This window comes from Pseudorasbora parva, chromosome 14 (genome assembly GCF_024679245.1).
Source record: "Pseudorasbora parva isolate DD20220531a chromosome 14, ASM2467924v1, whole genome shotgun sequence".
Classification (NCBI taxonomy): Eukaryota; Metazoa; Chordata; class Actinopteri; order Cypriniformes; family Gobionidae; genus Pseudorasbora; species Pseudorasbora parva.
In genome coordinates, this window is record NC_090185.1 from 19,146,150 (window position 1) to 19,170,221 (window position 24,072).

Sequence of the window (24,072 nt, forward strand, 5' to 3'; positions counted from 1 at the left end):
GAATGCTTTTTTAAAAATGTCATCAAACTGAAAAATTCATGTCCAGCTGAAAAAGAATATTCATGTTATTGAGGCTCAGAACTGAAGCGAAAACCAAAAATGCGAGTGGGCCTATGTAGACAGCATTTTGAAGCATCATACATATGTTTCCTACATTCCAAAAAGGGTCCTCTATTGTCCTGTTTTGCCCATTTTTTGAGAGCATTGCTACTTCACAAATAAAGCAATTACAGAATGCATTGAGATACGCCTAGGGGAAAAAGTGCACTCAAAATGGTCAATGAATAGAGAAATTATTTCATTCAGTCATCAATAATAATAAAAAAATACTAGTTTGATCCATGTTTGTTTGAACTGCATGTTTTTAAACTTATTAAAGATGGGATCAATTTATTAGATTAGCAGCATGCTAACGTCAAACTCTACTTCAGTCCAACAGAAAAGAGACTATTTACCAAAGCATATATATTTGTCCAAAGTAAAGCAAAACAAAAAATAAAACAAAGCAAAAATAACAAAATGAAAACAAAACATCAAACCAAGACAAACCCAAACAATGAACCAAACAAACAAAAAAAGTTGTTAGCCTAAAATTGGAAATATTTTAATTTGGGGCTTTAAAAACTGCTTTTGATGTCTATTCACCATCAATTGCTGTTAAATTTTTAGCTTGGCAATATCCTAACATTGAAATAGTTTAATCAATCTAGTCCAAAACATTTATACATTTATCATTTTTAGGAGTATCACACCATTAGATTAGCAACATGCTAATGTCATGCTCTATTAAAACAATTTTGCAATGATAGTCTGCTGCCGAATCAGACACTACCTTCAAAATTAGAATAAAGTACCTCTGTATGTAGGCAGTAGACAGTTCACTAGGTTTTGCGAAATTCATTCTCGAAGCTTTCTCCAAAATAGCAATTTTCCAATCCCAGTCTGAGAGGGTATCGTAATAGAAATCTGGTGAAGTGAGTTTATATAAACTACTGTGACACACAGTAAAAGCCTCACAGACCTTCAGCTTTACTTTTGCAGCTCTGTTGGGATAGAGCGTAGCCCTGAGCTGAGGATGTGAATTAAAATCTGGAACCAGATTCTGAACATTTCACAGTTTCCCTACACATGCAAACTCACCATCTCGACTGCTAGCGGCCACCAGAGAATCAGAGCCATCGAAACGCACGCTCCCGATCTGAGACAGCTCAGAGTCCGCCCAGTACAGCCGCTGGTTGTAATAATCAATTGCAAGTCCTGCAAAGATACAGACAATTTTTTATTATATGGTATATTATATTTATTATTACACCGATCAGCCATAACATTATGACCACTGACAGGTGAAGTGAATAACTGATTGTCTCTTTATCATGGCACCTGTTAGTGTGTGGGATATGTTAGGCAGCAAGTAAAAACTATTTTCTCAAAGTCGATCTGTTAGAAGCGGGAAAAATGCAAGTGTAAGGATTTGAGCGAGTTTGACAAGGGTCAAATTGGGATGGCTAGACGTCAGAGCATCTCCAGAACTGCAGGTCTTGTGGGGTGTTCCTGGTGTGCAGTGGTCAGTATCTATCAAAAGTGGTCCAAGGAAGGAACAGTGATGAACCGGCGACAGGGTTACAGGCGGCCAAGGCTCATTGATGCACGTGGGGAGTGAAGCCCTGCCCGTGTGGTCCGATCAAACAGACGAGCTACTGTAGCTCAGATTGCACAAGAAGTTTATTCTGGTTCTGATAGAAAGGTGTCAGAATACACAGAGCATCACAGTTTGTTGTGTATGCGGCTGAATAGTCAGAGTGCCCATGCTGACCCCTGTCCACTGCCGAACGTGGCAACAGTGGGGATGTGAGCATCAGAACCAGAGCAATGTTAGAAGATGGCCTGGTCTGATGAATCACGGTTTCTTTTACATCACATGGATGGCCGGGTGTGTGTACATCGCTTACCCGGGGAACACATGGCACCAGGATACACTATTCGAAGAAGGCAAGCCAGTGGAGGCAGTGTGATGCTTTGGGCAACGTTCTGCTGGGAAACCTTGGGTCCTACCATCCATGTGGATGTTACTTTGACACGTTCCACCTACATAAGCATTGTTGCAGACCATGTACACCCTTTCACTGCAACAAGCTATGGCCTTTTTCAGCAGGATAATACGCCCTGCCACAAAGCAAAAATGGTTCAGGGATGGTTTGAGGAGTACAACGACTTTGAGGTGTTGACTTTTCCTCCAAATTTCCCAGATTTCAATCCAATCGAGCATCTGTGGGATGCGCTGAACCAACAATCCGATCCCCACCTCGCAACTTACAGGACCACAGCACACAGCACACCTTCAGGGGTCACATTAGTGAAACGTTTGGCTTTCATTTATTCATTAAAACATTTAATTATATTTCTATTACTAAAAAACAAAACATGGTTGCACTTTCCATTAAGAGATAATTTCCAATTAAACAATAATAATTAAACAATAATTTCACCCAGAATATTGTTAATATAAAGTTTATAAATAGTTTATAATGTATTTCAATTTCAGGCAACTGAAATTACCCTCTTACTGAGACCTTTTTTGCATTTTAAGTAGCAGAGTGACATGTTAAAAATGACCCCTTTTTGTATAACTTTTGGCACATGCATTTTCTGAGTCACATGTTTTAGACTAGAGAATGTTTTAAAAAAAAGGATTACTGGAATGTAAGAAACTCACCCGTTGGTCTTCGCAAGTTCCTCTCCAACAAAATGCGACGCAAGGACCCGTCCATAGCGGCTTCTTCGATGTGAGAGTGGTCACCAATCACGGTCCAGTACACCATGCTATGGCATGGTTGTAGGAAATTATAAACTTTGTCTCATATAATAGTCAGGACTCTAAAATTACCTCATAGGACACTTACCCTCGTACGGGGTTAACGGTGATAGCGAAAGGTTCCCCGTCAATGTCTGTGATGAGCCGGGTGCAGTTGGGACCCCCCAGTTGACCCACGTTGATGGAATATCGAAGTCGGCGCCAGTGTGCTGTGTAGTAGCTGAACCAGTGCATTCGGGAATGATCTGTCCAGTACAGGTTACCTGTCACCCAGTCGGACGAGATGTCCTTGGGCCTCCTGAAGTCTGGACACTGCAAATATATAACGTTGTGAAGTTTCAAACCACAAGCTTTCCCTGAGCTAGTTTCTGAAGAAATGGAGGTACCATAAGAAGATCAAAAATAATTTGTAACAGAAATATTGTGACTTAAGAATTCAAAGAAATCTAATGAAATCTGTCTTATTGGTTATTATTGACTTACTATGACTCCACTGTTTGACGTGATTGGACTTCTGTCCTGGAGGTCTTTGTAAAAAATTCCACCGGGGTTAAACTGAGTGGCCCATACAAACTTGTGATGGTGAAATAATGCATCCATGCCAATGATGCGGGCACTGTCTGAGATACGGGCCACTTGAGTATGTCCATGAGTTTGGTTGTACGGATACACAAAACTGTGGATTTCGGTGTCGTTGGCCACATAGAGGACCTGATCTTCTGGTCCTGAGTACAGAGATACATGTGTGAAACAAATAAAATAAATTAAACAATAAATAATACAATAAAGCAAAGCAAATGAAAGCAAAAACTGGCAAACAAACAAATAAATCAAAACAAAAAGCAACAAAAACATGAAAAATAAAACACTACATCAAACAAAACCAAAAAACTAATCAAAACTGAAAAACAAAACAAATAAAAACAAAAATAAATAAACAATTGTATATTACAATATATATATATATATATATATATATATATATATATATATATATATATATATATATATATATATATATATATATATATATATATATATATATATATCATTTATTTTTGCTTTGCTTTGTTTTGTTTTGTTTTATTTTTGTTATATATATATATATATATATATATATATATATATATATATATATATATTAAAATATTAAAAGAACTCAACAAAAAATGTAAAAACTAAACCAAACAAAAAGACAAAACTAAACTAAAACACCACATCAAACTAAATAAAAAAAGTTAAAAAAATCTGACAAAAAGTTAAAACAAATAAAGCAAAAAACAACACACAAATAACAAATAAAAAACAACAAAAACAAAAATAAACAAAACAATAAATTAAAACAACACTAAAAGACCAAAGCCGAACACAAAACAGAAAAATAACAAAAACAAAACCAACTAAAACAAGGCAAAAATTAATTAAACACCATTTAAAAAACAACCAACCAACTAGAATGGGGGGGGGGGTGCAGAAAGATGGAAAAATAAATCAAACAAAAAGTGAAACACAGCAAATAAAGAACAAAACAACAACAACAAACAGACCAACACAAATACCAAGGCAAAAAGAAATCAAACAAAAAGTGGAACAAAACAAATAGTCCAAATCCAAACAAAAACCAGACAAAAATAAACCAAACAAAAATACAAAATAAAGACAAAAACGCAAAACAACTTGAATAGTATGAAAAACATCAAGTGTTAGCTTTAAACCGGACTTATTTATAATAAATAAGCACTGTTTATTTATCTAAAAATAGAATAGAATGTCATAACATTGAACCTTTTTGTTGTATATTTGTTTGAAACGTTAATGATTTTTACCCTTCGTGATACATTCACCATCAATCTCCTTAAAGTTTCGGTCACAAGTGCACTTGTACGAGCCCTTCGTGTTGGTGCAATACTGCGAGCAGGTTCCAAACTGCACACACTCGTTCACCTCTGCGGAGAGAAAGAGACAGGAACGCATCCATCCATCAGCCTCACCCACACGCTCTCCAGTGACATTTTTAACAATGCTTCAGGGATGTCACTCTGTTTGGGATTTCAGCTGAAGCTTCGCTATCTGCTTTCAGCGCCTGCTGATTTCTAGAGTTCTTGTTATTCTCAGTGAGATGACCCTGAAGCGACCGCTGACATACCTCCAACAGTTTAACGCCAGCGCTGGAACGGAATACAAAGAGACTTTCGCATTGTGGGGTTTGTACAAGAGACGAGTAACTACTGGGGATGAGCTAGGGGCAAGTATATGGACATTAAAACATTGTGTCTTCACGAAATACCAAGCCAAATGTCATTTCTTTTAAAGAAAAACGTTACAACCCTAAGAACGTTGTTGACTAAAAGAAAATGGGCCCATTATTGACCACACAAAACGCTCTGCATACTACAATATTGCAGCATCTAAGTGTTAATGTTGATGTTTGATCAATGTTCTGTTTGATCAATATGGTATATATAATGATATGGTCTGTTTGATCAATAACAGTGGTTCTCAAAGCCAAGAACCATATAATAAAATGTTTGCTTTTTAGAAAATAAGCCATAGTAAGACATGAAGGTATAAAATAACTAGCTATCACTGGTGTCACGGTTCAAAAACCCTGATTTGTATCAATAAAGTAATAACGTGGGAACGCATGCATCCATTCTGAATGAAAGACATCAATAAATCCGAATAGTCGGAGACATGAAATTGTCTTGTCGGTGTGTTTTGAACAAATTCTGTACCTTCACATTGCTTGGTCTTCTGGTTCCTCTGAAAGCCGTCTTTGCATTGGCAGATGGAAGGTGTTTTTGTACTGTTGCAGAAAGCGTCGTCTCCGCACAAGTCTGGCCGTCCTTGACATGCACCGTCAATGGAATCTGTGACCCACAGGGGACAAAACGAGACACTGTAAAGGTTTTTTTGCCACAAAACAAGAAACACAGGAGCAGGACATGCGACAGCTGAAGGATTTTGAAAGGAAGTACACTTACATGCCTTGCAGTCGCGCTCATCCGAACCGCCGTCTTCGCAATCGTCGAAAAAGTCGCACTGCAGCTCGGCCGGGATGCAGCGGTGATTCCCACAGGACAGCTCGGACTTCCCGCACGGCCTCTGCCTTTTGACCATATCCACTAGAGAAAGGAAAGAAAGAGAGATCGATTAGAGAAGGAAAAATATGGTAAAAGAGGAAGTGAAGTTCCCTACTCACCACAGTCGTCTTCGTCAGAATTGTCGCCACAGTCATTCGCCCCGTTGCAGATTTGTTCAGTCCGCAGACACACTCTGTCATTCTTACAGCGGAACGGCCTGTTTGGAGGACAAGACAACTTTCCTGTGGACACACACACACAGTAATCATAACCTAGTTTTTCATCAGAGAAGTGATCTTCAGCTTTTTTATGGCCTGTACCATTTCAAATGTTGGTAAAGTGTTTGAAAAGAGCTCCAAAAGCGCAATTTTTCAGACATTTTACTGCCAGCTCTACAGCAAAACAATTTTCAGCAAAAAAATATCTGTTTACTTCAGTTCAGATGTACAGTTTAAGGTTTAATGTGAGTTCAGGATGGTCAAAACATCCTTTATTGATTTTTTTTTGCTGTTTTTTTCTAATATGACTTCTAATAATAGACAATGATCTGAATGTGTGACACCTAAATTGAACACTCTAACCTGGCATGCTCAAAACTATCCTTTTATTTTCATTAAGTTAAGATTGAACCACTGGAGTCACATGGACTATTTTAACAATGTCTTTTCTATCTTTCTGGGCCTTGAAAGTGTTCATTAAATTGCTTTCTATGGAGGTCAGAGATCTTTTGGATTTCATCAGAAATATCTTAATTTGTGTTCCGAAGATGAATGAAGGTCTTACGGGTTTGGAACGACATGAGGGTGAGGAATTAATGACAGAATTTTTGTTTTTTTCTTTAACTAACAATTACTAACAATGAGTGATACATATATTACAGTATTTATTATCATTTCTTAAAGTTAGTTAATAAAAACACAACAGTTCATTGTTAGCTCAGGTCCCTTAAAGAATGTAATCAGATACAATGTTTTAACTATGCCTTATTAAAGGTTGGTAGTATTTATTGTTACCTCATGTTAATAATAATATAGTTAATGTTAAAAAAAATTGTAAAGTTTTGCTTTATTGTAAAATGAAACCAAATAAATAACATAGCAAAACAAACAACAACATAAAAATAATAAAACTAATTAAAAAGTAAAACTAAATAAGTAAATCAATCAAAACAAAATTAATCACACGGAAATTTACCAAACTAAATGAGAAAACTCCAAACTAAATCAAAACAAATACCCCCCCCCCCAATAAAAATAAAAAAACAACTAAACAATAAACCAAAACATGCACAAATAAATAAATAAATAAATAATCAAACCTCATCATAAATAACTAAATACAATTTAAAAAAATCAAAGCAACCTTAACAAAACAAACACAAAATAATAAAACAAAATAAAAAGCAAAAAAAAGTAAATAAATCAAAATAAAACTAAATGCAAAACAAAATAATAAACAAACAAACTGAACAATAAACCAAAACATACACACACACACACACACACACACAAATAAACAAAATAATCTTCAAAACAACACAAACAATCGAACAAAGACATACATTTTATGTGACTTCAGTGGGAAAGGAACCATACAAAACTAGTCAAAGACATACCACACATGTGTGAATCTTCATCAGAGTTGTCGCCGCAGTCATCCTCACCATCACAAAGCCAGACCAGCAGTTTACAGAGTGTGTTGTTGCAAACAAACTCGTCTGCACGGCACGCCAGCGACCCTGCAAACAAAAGCTTTTGATTTGAGATAGCGGACATATTTCAACACTATAATGTATAATCATGGTATTATCACCATGTTGTACAGTATTCAAATGATGTTGTTATTGGTTGTTAATGGGTATTTCTTTTGTTAACACAATTTTTTATGATACACAACAATTCTCACTCCAAAGAGCATAAGATTTGTGCCCATACTGCTTTTGAATATGCAATGGGCCACCAATTTGCACCTTATTCAGGGAAAGTTTTTGAACATCTAATAGGAGTTATGAACGCATTTGAACTGTAGGGTGAATTCAGGGTGATTGTTGACACTTTTTTCCCCCAATCACCCTGAATTCACCCCGTCTCATCTGCAACCTTTCCACACAAGGATGATCTTTGTGCATTAGGATGGTTTTCAAATAAATATGAATCGAATCTACAAATATTCAGAGTTCATATTATTTTTCACAAGCTGAATATTACCAAGAAATGACTTTGATTTGTATCATAAGCAGTTTTTGCATTTATATAGATATGGATATTTCTATTAGACGCTTAACCATTCATTCTGTTTGTAAAGATTAATCTAAAAGCATTTTTTTTTTTTAATATATAAACCCCAGCTGGCATTGAGACGCTTTTAAACCACCATCAACTGAAAAGGCACTTTGATTTCCTTTTCCAGAGCGCAACAAAACATTCTATAAACCCTGATGATGAAATTTATGGAGCCCATTTAGTTCTTCAGGTACAATGAAGCAGAAGCATTATGGAGACTGTAAAGCAAAAGCATCATCCACTGAAAATAAGAATGATTGTATCCAATAAAATGACCCGAGATCAGTTTCTGTGGTCTTTCATGCTTTATACCAGCTTAAAGAGGCTGACAGACTAAGAGCGCTGCTTTTAAAAAAATGATAAAAAATACATCTTGCTTTTCTCACCCTGGACCCTCTTTCTTTGTCATCAGCCCTGAGCCAGAAAGTTTTCTAGTAGGTGTTTGACAGAAATGGACATAAATATCACAGTTTCCCTGAATAAAACACGACGCCCCGACGACGGAATAAAGCTGGACGCAAGGGTGCAAATACAAGTCTCACAGACGAGCGCACTTAAAGTCAAAGCTAAAATTGCTTAAAAGTGCACTCAAAAACTTAAATAATGGGAATAAAAGCTGAATCATGAACGAAAGATAATATAATAAGAAATATAAATATATCAAAACTTTGTCTTATTTGGGCTTTTCTTATTTTTCTGCCTGACACAATGAAAAGAATTAAATGTGTGGGGAAAAAACCCTAAATAAACAAATTAAAATTATATTTGTTTGAATGAATGAATGAATGAATACAAAATATAATAAAATGCCCTACACCGAAATGAATGATTTGTGGGGAAAAAAAATCTAGATAAATACAAAAATAAAATCCTTTATTTCAACTTTTCTAATTATAAAAATAAAGTGTAATACAATAAATAAATAAAATATAAATAAATATTACATAGAATTTTTTTTATGTCCTTTTTTTTTATGTGATGAGCAGTGACAAAATTATTGGAAAATGTCAATTAGAAACCATTTTTAGTGGAATTTACATGGCAAGATGGTTTCTTTAATAAGAAACTACCTAACAACGCCTTAGTAACTCCATAGCAACACCCTGGCAACCACCGCAAACAACAAATCTGAGTTTTACCACTCTAATTTCCTTTTGAAACTATAAAAAGCAGGTTAACTATGCTTGTTTTACTAAATACATGTTTATATGCTTAGTTTAGTAAATTCCATTCAATTTAAGTAATTACATTTATTACTTAAAGGGAAAGTTCACCCAAAAATGACCTACTTGATTTACTGTATATGACATTCTTTTTTTCAGACGAATACAATCGGAGTTATATATATATATATATATATATATATATATATATATATATATATATATATATATATATATATATATATATATATATATAAAAAGTTCCTGGCTAATGCAAACATTCTAATGCACGTGAATGGCAGCCCAACATTTGAAGCCCATAAGTGCATCCATCCATTATAAAAGTGCTCCACACGACTCCAGGGGGTTAATAAAAGCCTTCTGAAGTGAATTGATGGGTTTGTGTAAGAAAAATATCCATATTTAAAAATGTATAAATGTCCGACGTCATATGTCACGCTACTTACGCTTTTTTCGTAAGTTGAATATGGAAGGCGGGCCGCCAGAAACTAGATATTTAACTTTATAATGTGTCAAATATGTATATTTACACAAACCCACAGGTTCGCTTTAGAAGGTCTTTATTAACCCCCCAGATCCGCGTGAAGTGCATTTATAATGCATAGATGCACTTTTTAAGCTTCAAATTTTGGACTGCCGTCCACTCCCATTATAAAGGACCTTTTTTAATATAACTGATTGTATTTGTCTGAAAGAAGAATGTCATGTTCACCTAGGATAGCTTGAGGGTGAGTAAATCATGGGGTCATTTTCATTTTTGGTTGAACTATCCCTTTAAGTGCAACAGGGAGCAAGGGAGAAACAAAGGAACTTTCCAGATCTATTTGAGTGTTAAAACCAAACCGGCATCACTGTCGAGACGAGATCAAAGGTTAGAAGTCAATACGCATCCATTGATTCAGGGCCGTCTGAAAGGAACACAAACTCCGAACTTATGAAATCTCATACGACCACAGTGATGTTTAGGAGATAGAAAATAGCAAATGAATAAGCACGGCATTTAGAAGCAGGACTTCATCTTTGATGCAAACACTTCTAAAGAGCCGCAGGTGTGCGACGGCTGCCGTCGTCTTCAGAACAATATCAACAACCGCAATTTTTCAAAACACTGAAATTAGGCCTTTCATGTACTCGCTTGTCAGATATCAAGTGGCAACACGGAACCTTTCATCCTCGCCAATTTTCACAAATATTCGGGAAATGGCTTCTCTCGTGAGGCTGGGGATTTTCTTTTTTTTCTCCCCGTGCTGTGCCGCACACGGCTCGGCTGATCCGCCGTAATGTATTCTCGTGATGAGGGACTGGGAATCATGTTTTCGAAAATCCCTCGAGTCTGTCATGGGTTGAAACTGATATTTCAAGGCATCGGCATGAATACGTCAGTCAGCCGCACACGTCTGTCACTGTGGCTCGTGTGCGGCTGGATCGGGGATTTATGACTGATGTAAAAGTTCCATTTGGTTAACATGCTATTTATGCAATATATGGCAGTCGCAAAAAAATGATGCACGGAAACATTATCATTTTATTTGCTTGGTAATTACTTTATTTAGGGCTGTCACAGGGATTGATTGAGTGAAATATTTTATTCCGTAGGTCTACTTTGTACCAATTTCTTTGTACCAGTTTGTTCAAAACAAACAAACAAACAAACAATCAATCAATCAATCAATCAAACAAACCAAACAGTCAATCAATCAATCAATCAATCAATCAATCAATCAAACAAACAAACCAAACAGTCAATCAATCAATCAATCAAACAAACAAACAAACAAACAAACAAACAAACAAACAAACAAACAAACAAACCAAACAGTCAATCAATCAATCAATCAAACAAACAAACCAAACAGTCAATCAATCAATCAACCAATCAATCAATCAATCAATCAATCAATCAATCAATCAATCAATCAATCAATCAATCAATCAATCAATCAAAAGAAACCAAACAGTCAATCAATCAATCAAACAAACAAACAAACAAACAATCAATGATTTTATATTTAGTCATTTTACACTATTAAACTATTATATTAAAGTCAATATGTAAATGAATGAATGTTAGTTATAACTGTGTACACTTAAAAATAATAATAATTATTATACAAACTGATGGTACTTGGTACTTTTAAGTATTTAAAAAAATATATATTATTTTTTGACCTGTAAAGTAACTGCACATGAAAAAAAAAGAGAGACTTCATTTTTGGATAATTTATAATGATTTACATATTTTTATTGTGTTAAAAAAATTATAAAGCATAATTAACTAGCTGAAAGCAGAAACACTCAAAATAATTTGAAAAAGTATTATTATTAATATATAGGTATTATTTTTATTTTTTATATTATATTATATTATTATTATTTTACGTTATTATTTTATATTATTTTTATTGTTTTATATAGTTTATTTCTATTTATTGAAAAATCAGCTAATTGATGATGATAAATTATTATTATTATTATTATTATTATTATTATTATTATTATTATTATTAATAATTGTATTATTTTAATTGTTTTATATAATTTATTTATATTTATTTAAATACCATCTAATAATTGATGATGATAAATGATGAATTTATTGTCTTATGTAAATTATATTTAATACATAATTAACTAGATGGAAGGTTAGTTATAACTTAACACAAAATAATTAAAAAAGTATTATTATTATTATTATTATAAATAATGACATTTATTATTTTAAATGTTTTATATAATTTACATGTATTTATTGAACAATCAGCTCATTGATGATGATTATTATTTAAAAAAAAATAATATTTATTGTTTTAATTAATTTTATTTAAAATAATTATAAATTATATTTATTAAATCATTTACTAGCTGAAAGTTAACTATGTATATACAATAACAAAAATATGAAAAAATATTATTAAAATAATAAGCTTCACCATCTTCCACACAATCAATTTAAGTTTGACAACAAGACTAAACAACAAGACTAAAACAAGTCCATTCACACAAATTATATTTGTTGTAGTGGAAACTTAAAAATCTTAACTTGAAATCAATTAAAATAACATAAAATAGCACTTTACTGGAAAAAGTTACTCTCTCAATCCCATGCAAAGCATCCTGGGAGCTAGAAATGCTGCGCCCAGTATCAGATTTGGGAGCGTTACCCTGATCGCAGTCGTCCTCGTCACTTTGATCCAGGCAGTCGAAGACCCTGTCGCACCTCCAGCGAGCGGGAACGCAGTGTGCTCGATTACGACACAGGAACTCGTCCTCCTTACACTCCCGAATGCAGTCCACCTGCTCGCACACACACACACACACACACACACACACACATTTCTCACTGGCACAAGCTTGACTATTTCAATAACACAACTGAATGATTGGGTGAATTAATAGTCACGTCCTCTTTAGCAATGACCTTTGATCTTTTCCTACAGCTGAAATTGCTTTTTATATATAATGCATGGAAGAAATGCGGCTTTGGCTCTCTAGGGCCCTTTGAAAAAGAGGTCTGTTTTAATGGTCCTTATTAGGACGGGCAATCTCAGCTGAACTGTTGACACTGCATTATGAAAAAAGGTGTAATTAAACCAAAGTCCCTGGAGAAAAGAGGCCGCAGTCTTGAGGAAGCGGCCTGAAACCACCAAGAAACAACGTTGCATCATAGTTAAAGGCATACTTCATCCAGAAATGAGCCTTTTGTCATCATTTGGATTAATTCCAAGGCACTTTTAGGTTATTTTGGAGGTTGCTAGTTTTGGACCCCATTGACTTCCATTGTAATGATGAAAATCACTTAAAATATCTTATATTTGATGTGTTTTATTAAGAACTTCATGAGGACTTTATTATTATTATTAATAATATTAATAATAATAACATTTATTACAATTAATTGTTTTATATAGATTATTATAATTATAACAAATATAATTTATATTATGTAGAAAATAATGAAATAATGGAAAGGTTCATTTTAACTGTTATTATTATTATTATTATTATTATTATTATTATTATTATTATTATTATTATTATTATTATTATTATTACAATTAATAGTTTTATATAGATAATTATAATATAATAATGTAAGTATACTAAATATAATAATTATTATGTAAAAATCTAATTTAAAGGTAAATTATAACATAATATATTATAACATTTTATAAGTTTACAATGAAAAATGGTTATGATAAATAATGTAAATATAAATGTATAATTCACTGTTTTATCTAAATTATATGCATGTTTATTTTTATTATTATAAAATTAATAATATGCATGTGTATATTATTACCAATTATAATAAATAATGATAATATTTTTAATCGCATTATAAGAATAACATTTATTTAATAAATGCTAGTTCTAATTTTGTGCACAAAAATAATATATGAAAATATATTATAATAAATGACAAATTATTATTATTATTATTATTTTCAAAAGTTTTTTTCCACACGGTTGCATTATTATTATTATTATATATATATATATATATATATATATATATATATATATATATATATATATATATATATATATATATATATATATATATATATATATATATATATATATATATATATATTATAATGCAACCGTGTGGAAAAAAACTTTTGAAAATAATAATAATAATAATAATAATAATAATAATAGTTATTTTTAGTTTTTAATGTATTATATAAATATATTTATTAAATAATTAACTAAAATAAATATTAAACCATGTACATTTAAAATATTAATACAAATATTTTAATAAAAGTACATATAAAAGTATTTTAATAATAATAATTTTCCACACAATTCATTTAAGTTTGCACAACAAGACTAAAACAGTGGCAACAGTGGCGTATTGACTGTTTTTTTTTTTAAATTTTGGACCCCATTGACTTCCACTGTATTGACCAAAACAGTTAAAACAGTGCATATGTAATGTGCCATTTGGGACAGGGCCTGTAGATTCTATGTATGTACCCAACTGACCTCATCAGATCCGTCCGAACAGTCGTTTTGTCCATCGCAGCGTTGGCTAGCCGACACGCAGCCCCCTCCAACGCAAACATACTCATTCTGACCACATGACGTAGGCCGAGCTGCATAGAAACACACACACACACACACACAAAAACGGTTTCCATCAAAGGATCCTCTCAAATCCACGCTATCTATAATAAGACATGCCTATCTACATGTCCTGGGACAATACGATCCTTGAAAGCATCCGTATCGCACACGTGACTCTGAAATGAACTGCAGATTCGGTCAGTAAGAGGTTGTGAGAGATTTCAGGCTGCACTTTTTTGAAGTGTTTTCAGCCGCATTAATATTAATCGGAGGGTAAAATTCCCCTGACTTGCCTTGAGTCGCAGGGAAAGAGCAAAAAAAGGGGTGGGAGTGTGAGAGCTTTCTGAATGTATCTCCAGTGGTCCATACGATCAGAATAATTCACTCGGTGGTTGCAGGCGTGGATGTACTCAGGTACCCTGTGCACAGAACACAGTGCTGAAATATTCAAGATGAGGGCCAAGAAAGAGTGGAGGGAGACCTCAACTAAAAAAAAAAAAAAGCACACACTTCTCTCTTGGGGTTAAAATAACAGATGAAGTTGAGGTTCGGAAGATGCAGAGTTGAAATGAGTACTTGAGCATTTTTGACTTTTTTAGCTTAAGACATATATATATAGACACAAATATACGCACACACTCATCTGGCATAACATTATGACCACCTTCCTAATATTGTGTTGGTCCTCCATTGGTTCTTTCCATTGCTCTGTGGTCCAGTTCTAATGCTAACGTGCCCACTGTTGGAGCTTTCGGTGGTGGACAGGGGTCAGCATGGGCCCCCTGACTGGTCTGCAGCTACACAGCCGCATACGCAACAAACTGTGATGCATTATGCATTCTGACACCTTTCTATCAGTAAACCAGTATTAACTTATATTAGGCAATTTGAGCTACAGTAGCTCACCTGTTTGATCAGACCACACAGGCAGGGCTTTGCTCACCACGTGCATCAATGAGCCTTGGCCACCCATGAACCTGTCGCCGGTTCACCACTATTCCTTCCTTGGAGCACTTTTGATCGATACTGACCACTGCAGACCGGGAACACTCAAGAAGAGTAGCATTTTTGGAGATCCTCTAAACCATCACAATGTGGCCCTTGTCAAGCTAGCTGAAATCCTTACTCTTGCCCATTTTACCTGCTTCTTAAGCCCTATTCGGACGGTTATTGTTTCTCATGTGGACGTCCGTAAAAATAAATTTTGCATGCCACCTTAGTGATAAGACTCGTGCTTTCGGATGGCGATTTATTTACGGTGGAGGAGCGAGTTTTCTGATCCTGCGCACCTTGAAGCACTGCTCATGTGGTCAGTCGAATGATGATATGCTTGGAATAATAAGAATAAAATCATATTTAATTTAATAATAGGAAACTATTAATTATTTAAATCTCCTAAAAAAGGAAGATGTCATTTAAAAAATGTGGAAATGGGCGGAAATAAGTTAATACAATGCTGCAAATTGAACCTATATAATGTTAATTACTGCCGTAATGACGCCTCATTTCAAATGATATCCGTGTTTTTCTTCTCTTTCTCTTTTGAGCGGTGATGAAAGATTATTCTTGTAAATACTTTCCAGTATTTCAGTGATAAAAGTGTAGGCTACATCTTTAAAATACATCCAACATTACAGGGAAACGCAACGATACGGTGCTCCGCTGTGGCCAAAAAGGTTATAAACAGTGAATTTTGCAGCAATCTCTTCTTGAAGTCTCAGATAAGTGTATTCAGACGGCAATAAAATCACCACACGACCTTGGTGTTTGTCTAAAAACAGTAGGTAATTCGCCTGGGGATTTTTACATGGGTGGTGGGAGAAAAACACTGACATTCCGGATTCGGACCGCAATAAAATCACAGATTAGCCTCTGTAAACGATGAAAATACCTTACGACCCCACGAGAAACAATTACCGTCCGAATAGCATACCGTCTGCACATTAACTTTGAAGACAAAATGTTCCCTTGTTGCCTTATATATCCCACCCACTAACAGGTGCCGTGACGAAGGGATAATCAGTGTTATTCACTACAGCTGTCAGAGTTTGAATACACCTTCTGGTGCTACTTGGCATGTTGCTCCACGGATCCCCCCTACGGATCCACAGCCACCGAGAAGCCCTCTCTGCGGCCTCTAAGATGTTTGCGGTGTTTTTTTCAATTGCAGTCCTTTCACTCCAAGGAGTTTGAGGGTTCGCAGCAGTGAGTGGCCAGCGAAGCCTCGGCACCCGACCTCGACTGGCTTGCAGCGACTTTTCCAGCCGTTGTTCCGGCACTCCGAGCTGAGCCCTGCGTACTTAGCCCTCTTGCTCTCGTGGGCCTCTTCAATACGGTCTTCCCAGGGGACAGTTAGTTCCAGGATAACCACTTGCTTGGTAGACTCAGATGTTAGCACCATGTCTGGGCGGAGAGAAGTGGCTGTGATGTTGCCTGGGAACTTAAGCTGTCTTCCAAGGTCAACCTGAAGCTGCCAATCATGAGCAGTGGAGAGCAGCCCCCCGTAGAGCTATGCCGGTGGGATTGTTCCTTCTGCCCAGCTCTAATGAAGGTGATTGTTTGTTTGGGGGCTGCCCGGGTCTTGCTGAGCTGGATCGCTGTGCAGATGGAGTCCGCCAAAGCCTTTAGCACCTGGTCGTGGCGCCAGCGGTACCGCTCTAGCGCCAACTGTACCCCCTTAGCACTCTTGAGCAGCTGCTCAAAATGTGCTCCAGTGTGCCCCTATTCTGGCAAAGCTTGCACTCAGGAGTGTCTACCAGGCCCCAGGTGTGCAGGTTGTCTGGGCTTGGGAGGACGCCATAGACGGATTGGACAAGAAACTTGATCCGAAATGGCTCTGCTTTCCAGAGCTCTGCCCAGGTTATTTTGCGTGGATCTGCATGTTCCCACCTGGTCCACGCTCCTTGTTTGGACATGCTGGCCATTTTGGTGTAGCGTTCCTCCTCCACCTCTGCTCGTATCTCGTCCTGAATCACTCTGCGCCTCTCTTTTCAACGAGCCAGATCGTAACGTGGCTTGGGAAAACAACCAAGACCTGCTCCTCCCATTGCCACGGAGACCACCAGCGTTTTGTGCCTTAGTCGTGCCTCAGCTTTAGTGACGTCTTTTTGCGCCTTCCACTTTCTCCCGGTCTTCACGAGGATTCCTGCTGCAGTGACTTTTGTGTCTTTGGAGTACCTGTACATCAATACCTCTCTGGAGTGGGTGACTTTGAACTCCTCTGATAGTCCACTCAAAGGAAGATGCAACTTGGTGGAATGGGCGTAAAGGGCAATGCTGCTCAAGGACCGAGGGAGCCCCAGCCATTTTCTGAGGAACTGGCTGATAGACTTCTCTAGAACCTAGACTATTGATGTTGGTACCTCGTAGACTAGGGACCAAAGTATTCTTGGCAATACTCTGTGCTGGTAGATCCAGGTTTTGAATTTTCCAGGGAGGCCAGATCTGTCAATCGCGGTGAGCCAGGTAGTCAGGTCGCACTTGGTTTGTTTTATGGCAGCTTAGTTCTTGAGAGAGCTATCAAAGAACTTCCCCAGGCTCTTGACTGGTTCTCAGTCACTGATGGAATCTTGGTCTCTCCCAGGGTAAAGCGGAAACGGTCGGACACTTTACCCTTCTTTAGGACCAGAGACCTGGATTTAGAAGGCTTGAAGCTCATCCTTGCCCAGGAGATGAGCCTTTCAAGCCCCTGGAGGAGCCACCATGTCATAATGTTATGCCTAATTGGTATACACACACCCACACACACACATGTCTGGTTCACTATCTTTGTGGGGACTCTCCATAGACCTAATGGTTTTTATACTGAACAAACCGTATTTTCTATCCCCCTAAACTGCCCCTAAACCTACCCATCACAGGAAACATTCTGCATTTTTACTTTCTCAAAAAAACTCATCCTGTATGATTTATAAGCATTTTGAAAAATGGGGACCGCTGGCTGGTCCCCACAATGTAGGTGATCTCAGGTTTTACTATCTTTATGGGGACATTTGGTCCCCACAATGTAATATAAACAAGGGTACACACACACACACACACGCACACGCACAGTGTTGGGGTAGCATAACAAGTAACACAAGTTACGTAACCAGATCACTTTTTGAAGTAACGAGTACAGTAATCCATTACTTGCAACAGAATATTTGTTCCATTTTCAAATTTTTCACTCTTTTTTCCACATTTATTGACCTGTAGAGGTGTGCATTTGCATTTAATTCTGCCTGAGGCTTATTCATTTCACTTTTGGTGTCAGAGGGATTTTACATTTGCCAAAAATAGAACTTTTTTTATTTTAAAAGACAAATACGCAAACTCAGCCCAGGTGAGAAAAGTAACTTAACTACAAAAAAAATGTAAAGTAATGCAATTAGTTACTTTTTAGGGAGTAATGCAATATCACACATTACAAGCTAAATATAGCTCAATGTGTCTGAAGGCTGCGGTTCTGACTTAAATAGATCTCATTTTGACTTGAACGCTCTGGGGAGGAGCGTAGCTTTTGCTATTGATACCATAGAGGATGTGAATATTGAAAATCCATCTCGAGTAAGTGGATTTGCCATCTGTTCCTCAAGCAAACATGAAAAGCGAGATGAGAGGGTGATATTTTGCTTTTTATTTTTGCAGTGAAAGCAGTACAGGTAGATGTTCTGGTTGCACTTATTAAAAAAACCATACGTACTTCTTTATAGCGACCTCTTATAAAATATAAATTTGGTTGGAGTATTAGCAAGTGTACCATACTTATACTAAGGGCACTTAAGCAGCAGTTTTAGACTCAAAGGAGTGACGGTGAGGGAGGAACAAGCTGTTCCCTGGAAAGAAAATCATGGGGTGACATTCAAATCCAGTTCGGTAACAACGGATGACAAATGTGGGGTCATTTTGCTGTTAGTTTTAAGCGGTAGTGGCTTAGCGGTTATAAACGAAGGCAACATCACAGGGTTTGAGGTCGTGCACAGATTTCCCGTCTCCATTGTATAGTCAGAGCCCTTTGATTCCCTTTGGATGAAAGATGTCCTCTCGGTGACACGTGATTATAGGAGAGCCAAGCTAGCTGTCTCGAAACAGCTTTGATGGGTTCTGGATCCGTTTGCATTATTTAAAGAGTGTGTGAAAGCAGCTAACCTGTCATGGCGGTGTTGGCAGGGCTGCAGTTGGCTTCATCCTCCCCGGTTTTGCAGTCTTCCTGTCCATCACAGAGCCATTTGACTGAGATACAGAGATGATTCAGGCACTGGAACTGATCCTCTGAGCAGTGGCTCTCGCAGCCTCTCTGAAAACACATGTGCAGGATGTCAGCGCTTTAACAGGAATGAGATTAACAGTGTGTATCATTGGTGTGATTGACGAATGTGGTTCTTCAAACCTCATCAGAGTTATCGGTGCAGTCAAAGTCGCCGTCGCAGCGGAAACGAGAGGAGATGCACTCTCCGTTGGCGCAGATAAAATTTTTCGAGTTGCATGTTACTGGCTCTAAAAAGAAAAGAGAGAGAAAGAGACATAGATGAATCCAGAATTTGGACTTCTTTTACTATTGGAAATGAGGAGTATGGGCTGTGACATCTGAATAAGCATTTGGCAGCAGTTAAGCAAACTAACAAATTACAACAGTTTTTTTTTTTTTTCTGTTGTTATGAATAGAATGACACATCCAGACTTCCTTTGGTGAGATTTGGCAGGAAGCCTAAGAAATGCCAGAGAGAATGTGAAAATTACACAGAGAAAGAGGAAGTTTCAACAGACATAGAAGGAAGACGCAGCAAAAGGAAGAAAGAGAGACAAACAAGTTAATAAATGCAAACAAATAAAAGAAAGACATGCAGATGAAATGAAAACAAACACGGGAAGAATGAGTATGAAATAGCTAAAGAAAAACAAACATAAAAACCAAAACAAATGTGCAAAACAAATAAATGACAGAAGCAAAAACAAAGGAAACTAATTAAATGAACAAAAAACAAAAGAACAATTTGGAAAGACCTAGTAATGTCTAAAAATACTAAAAATACAGACAGATAAAATGAGAAAACGATAGAAATAAAGAAAAACAACATACAGAAAAAACAAGAAAATAAATGAAAATGAAAGTGAATGAGCAAACAAAAGAAAGACAGATTAAAACAAACAAAAGAAAAAAGTAAAGGAAAAAACAAATAAAAATGAAAGAACAAAAGATACAAACAGATGAAAACGAAACAGACAGAATAAACAAACAAAAAATACAAAAGTAAAGAAAAATGAATGACAAATTGAAGAATAAAAAAAGACAAACATATGAAAACAAATACAGACAGAATAAACAAACAAAAGACAAAAAGTAAAGAAAAAACAAATCAAAATGAAAGAATTAAAGACACAAACAGACGGAATAAACAAACATAAGACAAAAAGTATTAAAAAAGTATAAAATACAGAATAAACAAAACAGAAGCAAACAGATGAAAGGAAGGAAGGAAGGAAGGAAGGAAGGAAGGAAGGAAGGAAGGAAGGAAGGAAGGAAGGAAGGAAGGAAGGAAGGAAGGAAGGAAGGAAGGAAGGAAGGAAGGAAGGAAGGAAGGAAGGAAGGAAGGAAGGAAGGAAGGAAGGAAGGAAGGAAAGAAAGAAAGAAAGAAGGAAAGAAAGAAAGAAAGAAAGAAGGAAAGAAAGAAAGAAAGAAAGAAAGAAAGAAAGAAAGAAAGAAAGAAAGAAAGAAAGAAAGAAAGAAAGAAAGAAAGAAAGATCTCCTCTCTCAGAATAAGTGAGTGGTGGTGTGTCACTCCTCTAACTCTATTATCAGTCTCTGTGCATCCGGCTCCAGCGCTCCGATTATCTGCCCTGACATCACGACTCCACGACCCAATGAGAGCCTTTATATCCTCCCAGTGATGTTTCTGTGCAGGGCTCTCAAGGTGAATCCAATGGAGGAAAAGAAATCGAGCCTCTGTCTGTTTTCACTCCCATTCAGCATGTGAGCAAATACACCAGGATGAACACACACAGACACACTTCAGAGCGGGAATTCATCTCTAGATTAGCAGGGTGACAATATCTGAGTCTTATTTTCTTTCTTATTCGAGTGAAATAAAGTAAAAATAGATGTTGTTCATAAACATATAGGTAGATAAAACGTAAGCCAGAGTCTAACAAACACTCTTCGAGAGCCCGTGTTCATTAAAAACGGCCTCTTGGGAAACGCTGCGCGCTTATAGTGCATGAATACATAACATATTTGCATTAGCGTCTGTTGCGATATAGATCAGTGAGGGATCTGTGAGCTTGCTTTTAATTGAAATGGATGGAGAGATTGATAGTGAAGGGATGAGAGAGAGAGAGCGAGAGAGCGAGAGAGCGAGAGAGAGAGAGAGAGAGAGAGAGAGAGAGAGAGAGAGAGAGAGAGAGAGAGAGAGAGAGAGACGAAAAAGGAAGAAGGGAGGATGAGAAGAGCACAAACTGAACCCACAGATTAGAAAATCTAGACGTCTGACATGACAGCTGGGAAACCTTCAAGACATCGTGGATGTGTAGTAAATAAAGCCGAGAGAACAGCTGCTTTAAAATGACATTGATTTGTTTTGAGTACGTTGTGTACCCTCTAAAGTTTTAAACAAATAGTAGGTATAAGCAGAACTTCAAAGGAAAGGAAGGACTAAGGAAGGGAAGTGGGAAAGGAGAATAGGATAGGAAATAAAAGGGGAAAGAGAAGAAGAACAGAGTGAAGAGCGGATTGAGTAGGAAAGGAAAGTTCAGGGTGAAAATAAAATGCAAAGTAAAGTAAAATGATGTAAAGGAACAACCTGGCAAGAGAACTGGCAAACGAATGAGAGACCGAAAAACAAAGACAGAGACAACAACAAAAAAAATCTAATTAGAAAGAAAAACCAAGTGCTAGATTGATAGACAGATAAAATAAGGGAATGAACAAACAACAAAAAGAATCAGATATTAAAACACAGATGACAAACTAATTAACAACAAAGAGACAAACAAACGAAAGACAGAAGAGAGGAAATACAAAGAACAAACGAGTGACTAAATGAAACAAACAAACAAAAAAGATAGAGACCAACAGAATGAATGTAATACGGAAATAAATGAATAAATAAAAAAGACATTCAGAACAAACAAATAAGCAAACATATGAATGACGAAAAAAGAAAGAAAGAACACGAATAACCAAAGAAAGTAAGGAAATGAAAGGTGAAAGTAAGGAAATGAAAGGTAAACATAAAAAAAAAGAAATGTAAAGGAAGTAGGATGAGTAGGAAGAGAATGAATTGCAGAAAATGGAAAGGGAAAGAGAAGAGATAGAGAAAAAGAAAAGGGAAGGGAAGGTGAAGGAGAAGGGAAGGAAAAAAATAAAAGAAAGGAAATGTAAAAGTGAAATGCAGTAAAGGTGATTGAATAAGGAAGGAGAAAGGGAAGAAGAAAGAAAGAAAGAAAGAAAGAAAGAAAGAAAGAAAGAAAGAAAGAAAGAAAGAAAGAAAGAAAGAAAGAAAGAAAGAAAGAAAGAAAGAAAGAAAGAAAGAAAGAAAGAAAGAAAAGGAAATGAAAGGGAAACAAAGGTTAAAAAATATAAAGGAAGAAAGGAAATGTAAAGTAAAATGCAAAGAGGAAAAACTGACTGACTGACTGACTGACTGGAAGTAAGTAAGTAAGTAAGGAAGGAAGGAAGGAAGGAAGTAAGTAAGGAAGTAAGTAAGGAAGTAAGGAAGGAAGGAAGGAAGGAAGGAAGGAAGGAAGGAAGGAAGGAAGGAAGGAAGGAAGGAAGGAAGGACAGGAAAAGGAAGGAAATGAAAGGCAAAACAAAGGTAAAAGAAGTGTAAAGTAGAGGAAGTAAAGGAAAAAAAGATGGGCCATTTAAGGGAAGGGAAGGGAAGGGAAGGGAAGGGAAGGGAAGGGAAGGGAAGGGAAGGGAAGGGAAGGGAAGGGAAGGGAAGGGAAGGAAAGGAAAGGAAAGGAAAGGAAAGGAAAGGAAAGGAAAGGAAAGGAAAGGAAAGGAAAGGAAAGGAAAGGAAAGGAAAGGAAAGGAAAGGAAAGGAAAGGAAAGGAAAGGAAAGGAAAGGAACGGAACGGAACGGAACGGAACGGAACGGAACGGAACGGAACGGAAAGGAAAGGAAAGGAAAGGAAAGGAAAGGAAAGGAAAGGAAAGGAAAGGAAAGGAAAGGAAAGGAAAGGAAAGGAAAGGATTTGTAAAAAAAAAAGGAAGGAAAAAGAAAGGAAACAAAGTAAAGTAAAATTCTATAAAGGAAACACTGACTGGATAAGGAAGGGGAAGAGGATGAACACTAGGAAGAAGAAGGGGAATAGGAAGGGAAAGAAGAAAATGAAGAAAAAGGAAAAACAAAAGGAAAAGGAAAAGAAAAACAGTGGGCAGAGGTCAAAGCTCACAGCACATGAAAAAATAAACAAAGCACTGCGATGGCCAACAAGCATCGCCGTTTATCCCGGGAGCCGATGCGGGAGCAGCAGGACGGCAGCCATTAAAACCAAACGGCAGATCAGGGTGAGAGGTCCATTCTGCCATTCAGTGGGACACTTTCCCTGCAAACCGGCACAGAGCTGACGCAAACATACAGCTGCACTCCAGTGAACGGTGGTTATCAACATTCCCAGAGACGAGACAAATACCTGTCTGCATTTCAGTAAAA

At 36.5% G+C, this 24,072-nt stretch overlaps 1 protein-coding gene across 1 annotated transcript in view; it reads right to left on the reverse strand.

The window, feature by feature from the left end:
* The window catches only part of lrp1ba (low density lipoprotein receptor-related protein 1Ba), a 334,663-nt gene that overhangs the window by 24,334 nt on the left and 286,257 nt on the right, over positions 1-24,072 (reverse strand). The window contains exons 67-79 of the mRNA XM_067415030.1: positions 19,809-19,915; positions 19,568-19,715; positions 14,357-14,466; positions 12,523-12,655; positions 7,511-7,633; positions 6,015-6,137; positions 5,797-5,937; positions 5,548-5,682; positions 4,639-4,758; positions 3,296-3,537; positions 2,901-3,124; positions 2,714-2,820; positions 1,141-1,257 (exon numbers count right to left, since the gene is read on the reverse strand). Of these exons, the coding sequence (XP_067271131.1) occupies positions 1,141-1,257; positions 2,714-2,820; positions 2,901-3,124; positions 3,296-3,537; positions 4,639-4,758; positions 5,548-5,682; positions 5,797-5,937; positions 6,015-6,137; positions 7,511-7,633; positions 12,523-12,655; positions 14,357-14,466; positions 19,568-19,715; positions 19,809-19,915 (1,830 nt within the window). The remainder of the gene's footprint in view (positions 1-1,140; positions 1,258-2,713; positions 2,821-2,900; positions 3,125-3,295; positions 3,538-4,638; positions 4,759-5,547; positions 5,683-5,796; positions 5,938-6,014; positions 6,138-7,510; positions 7,634-12,522; positions 12,656-14,356; positions 14,467-19,567; positions 19,716-19,808; positions 19,916-24,072) is intronic.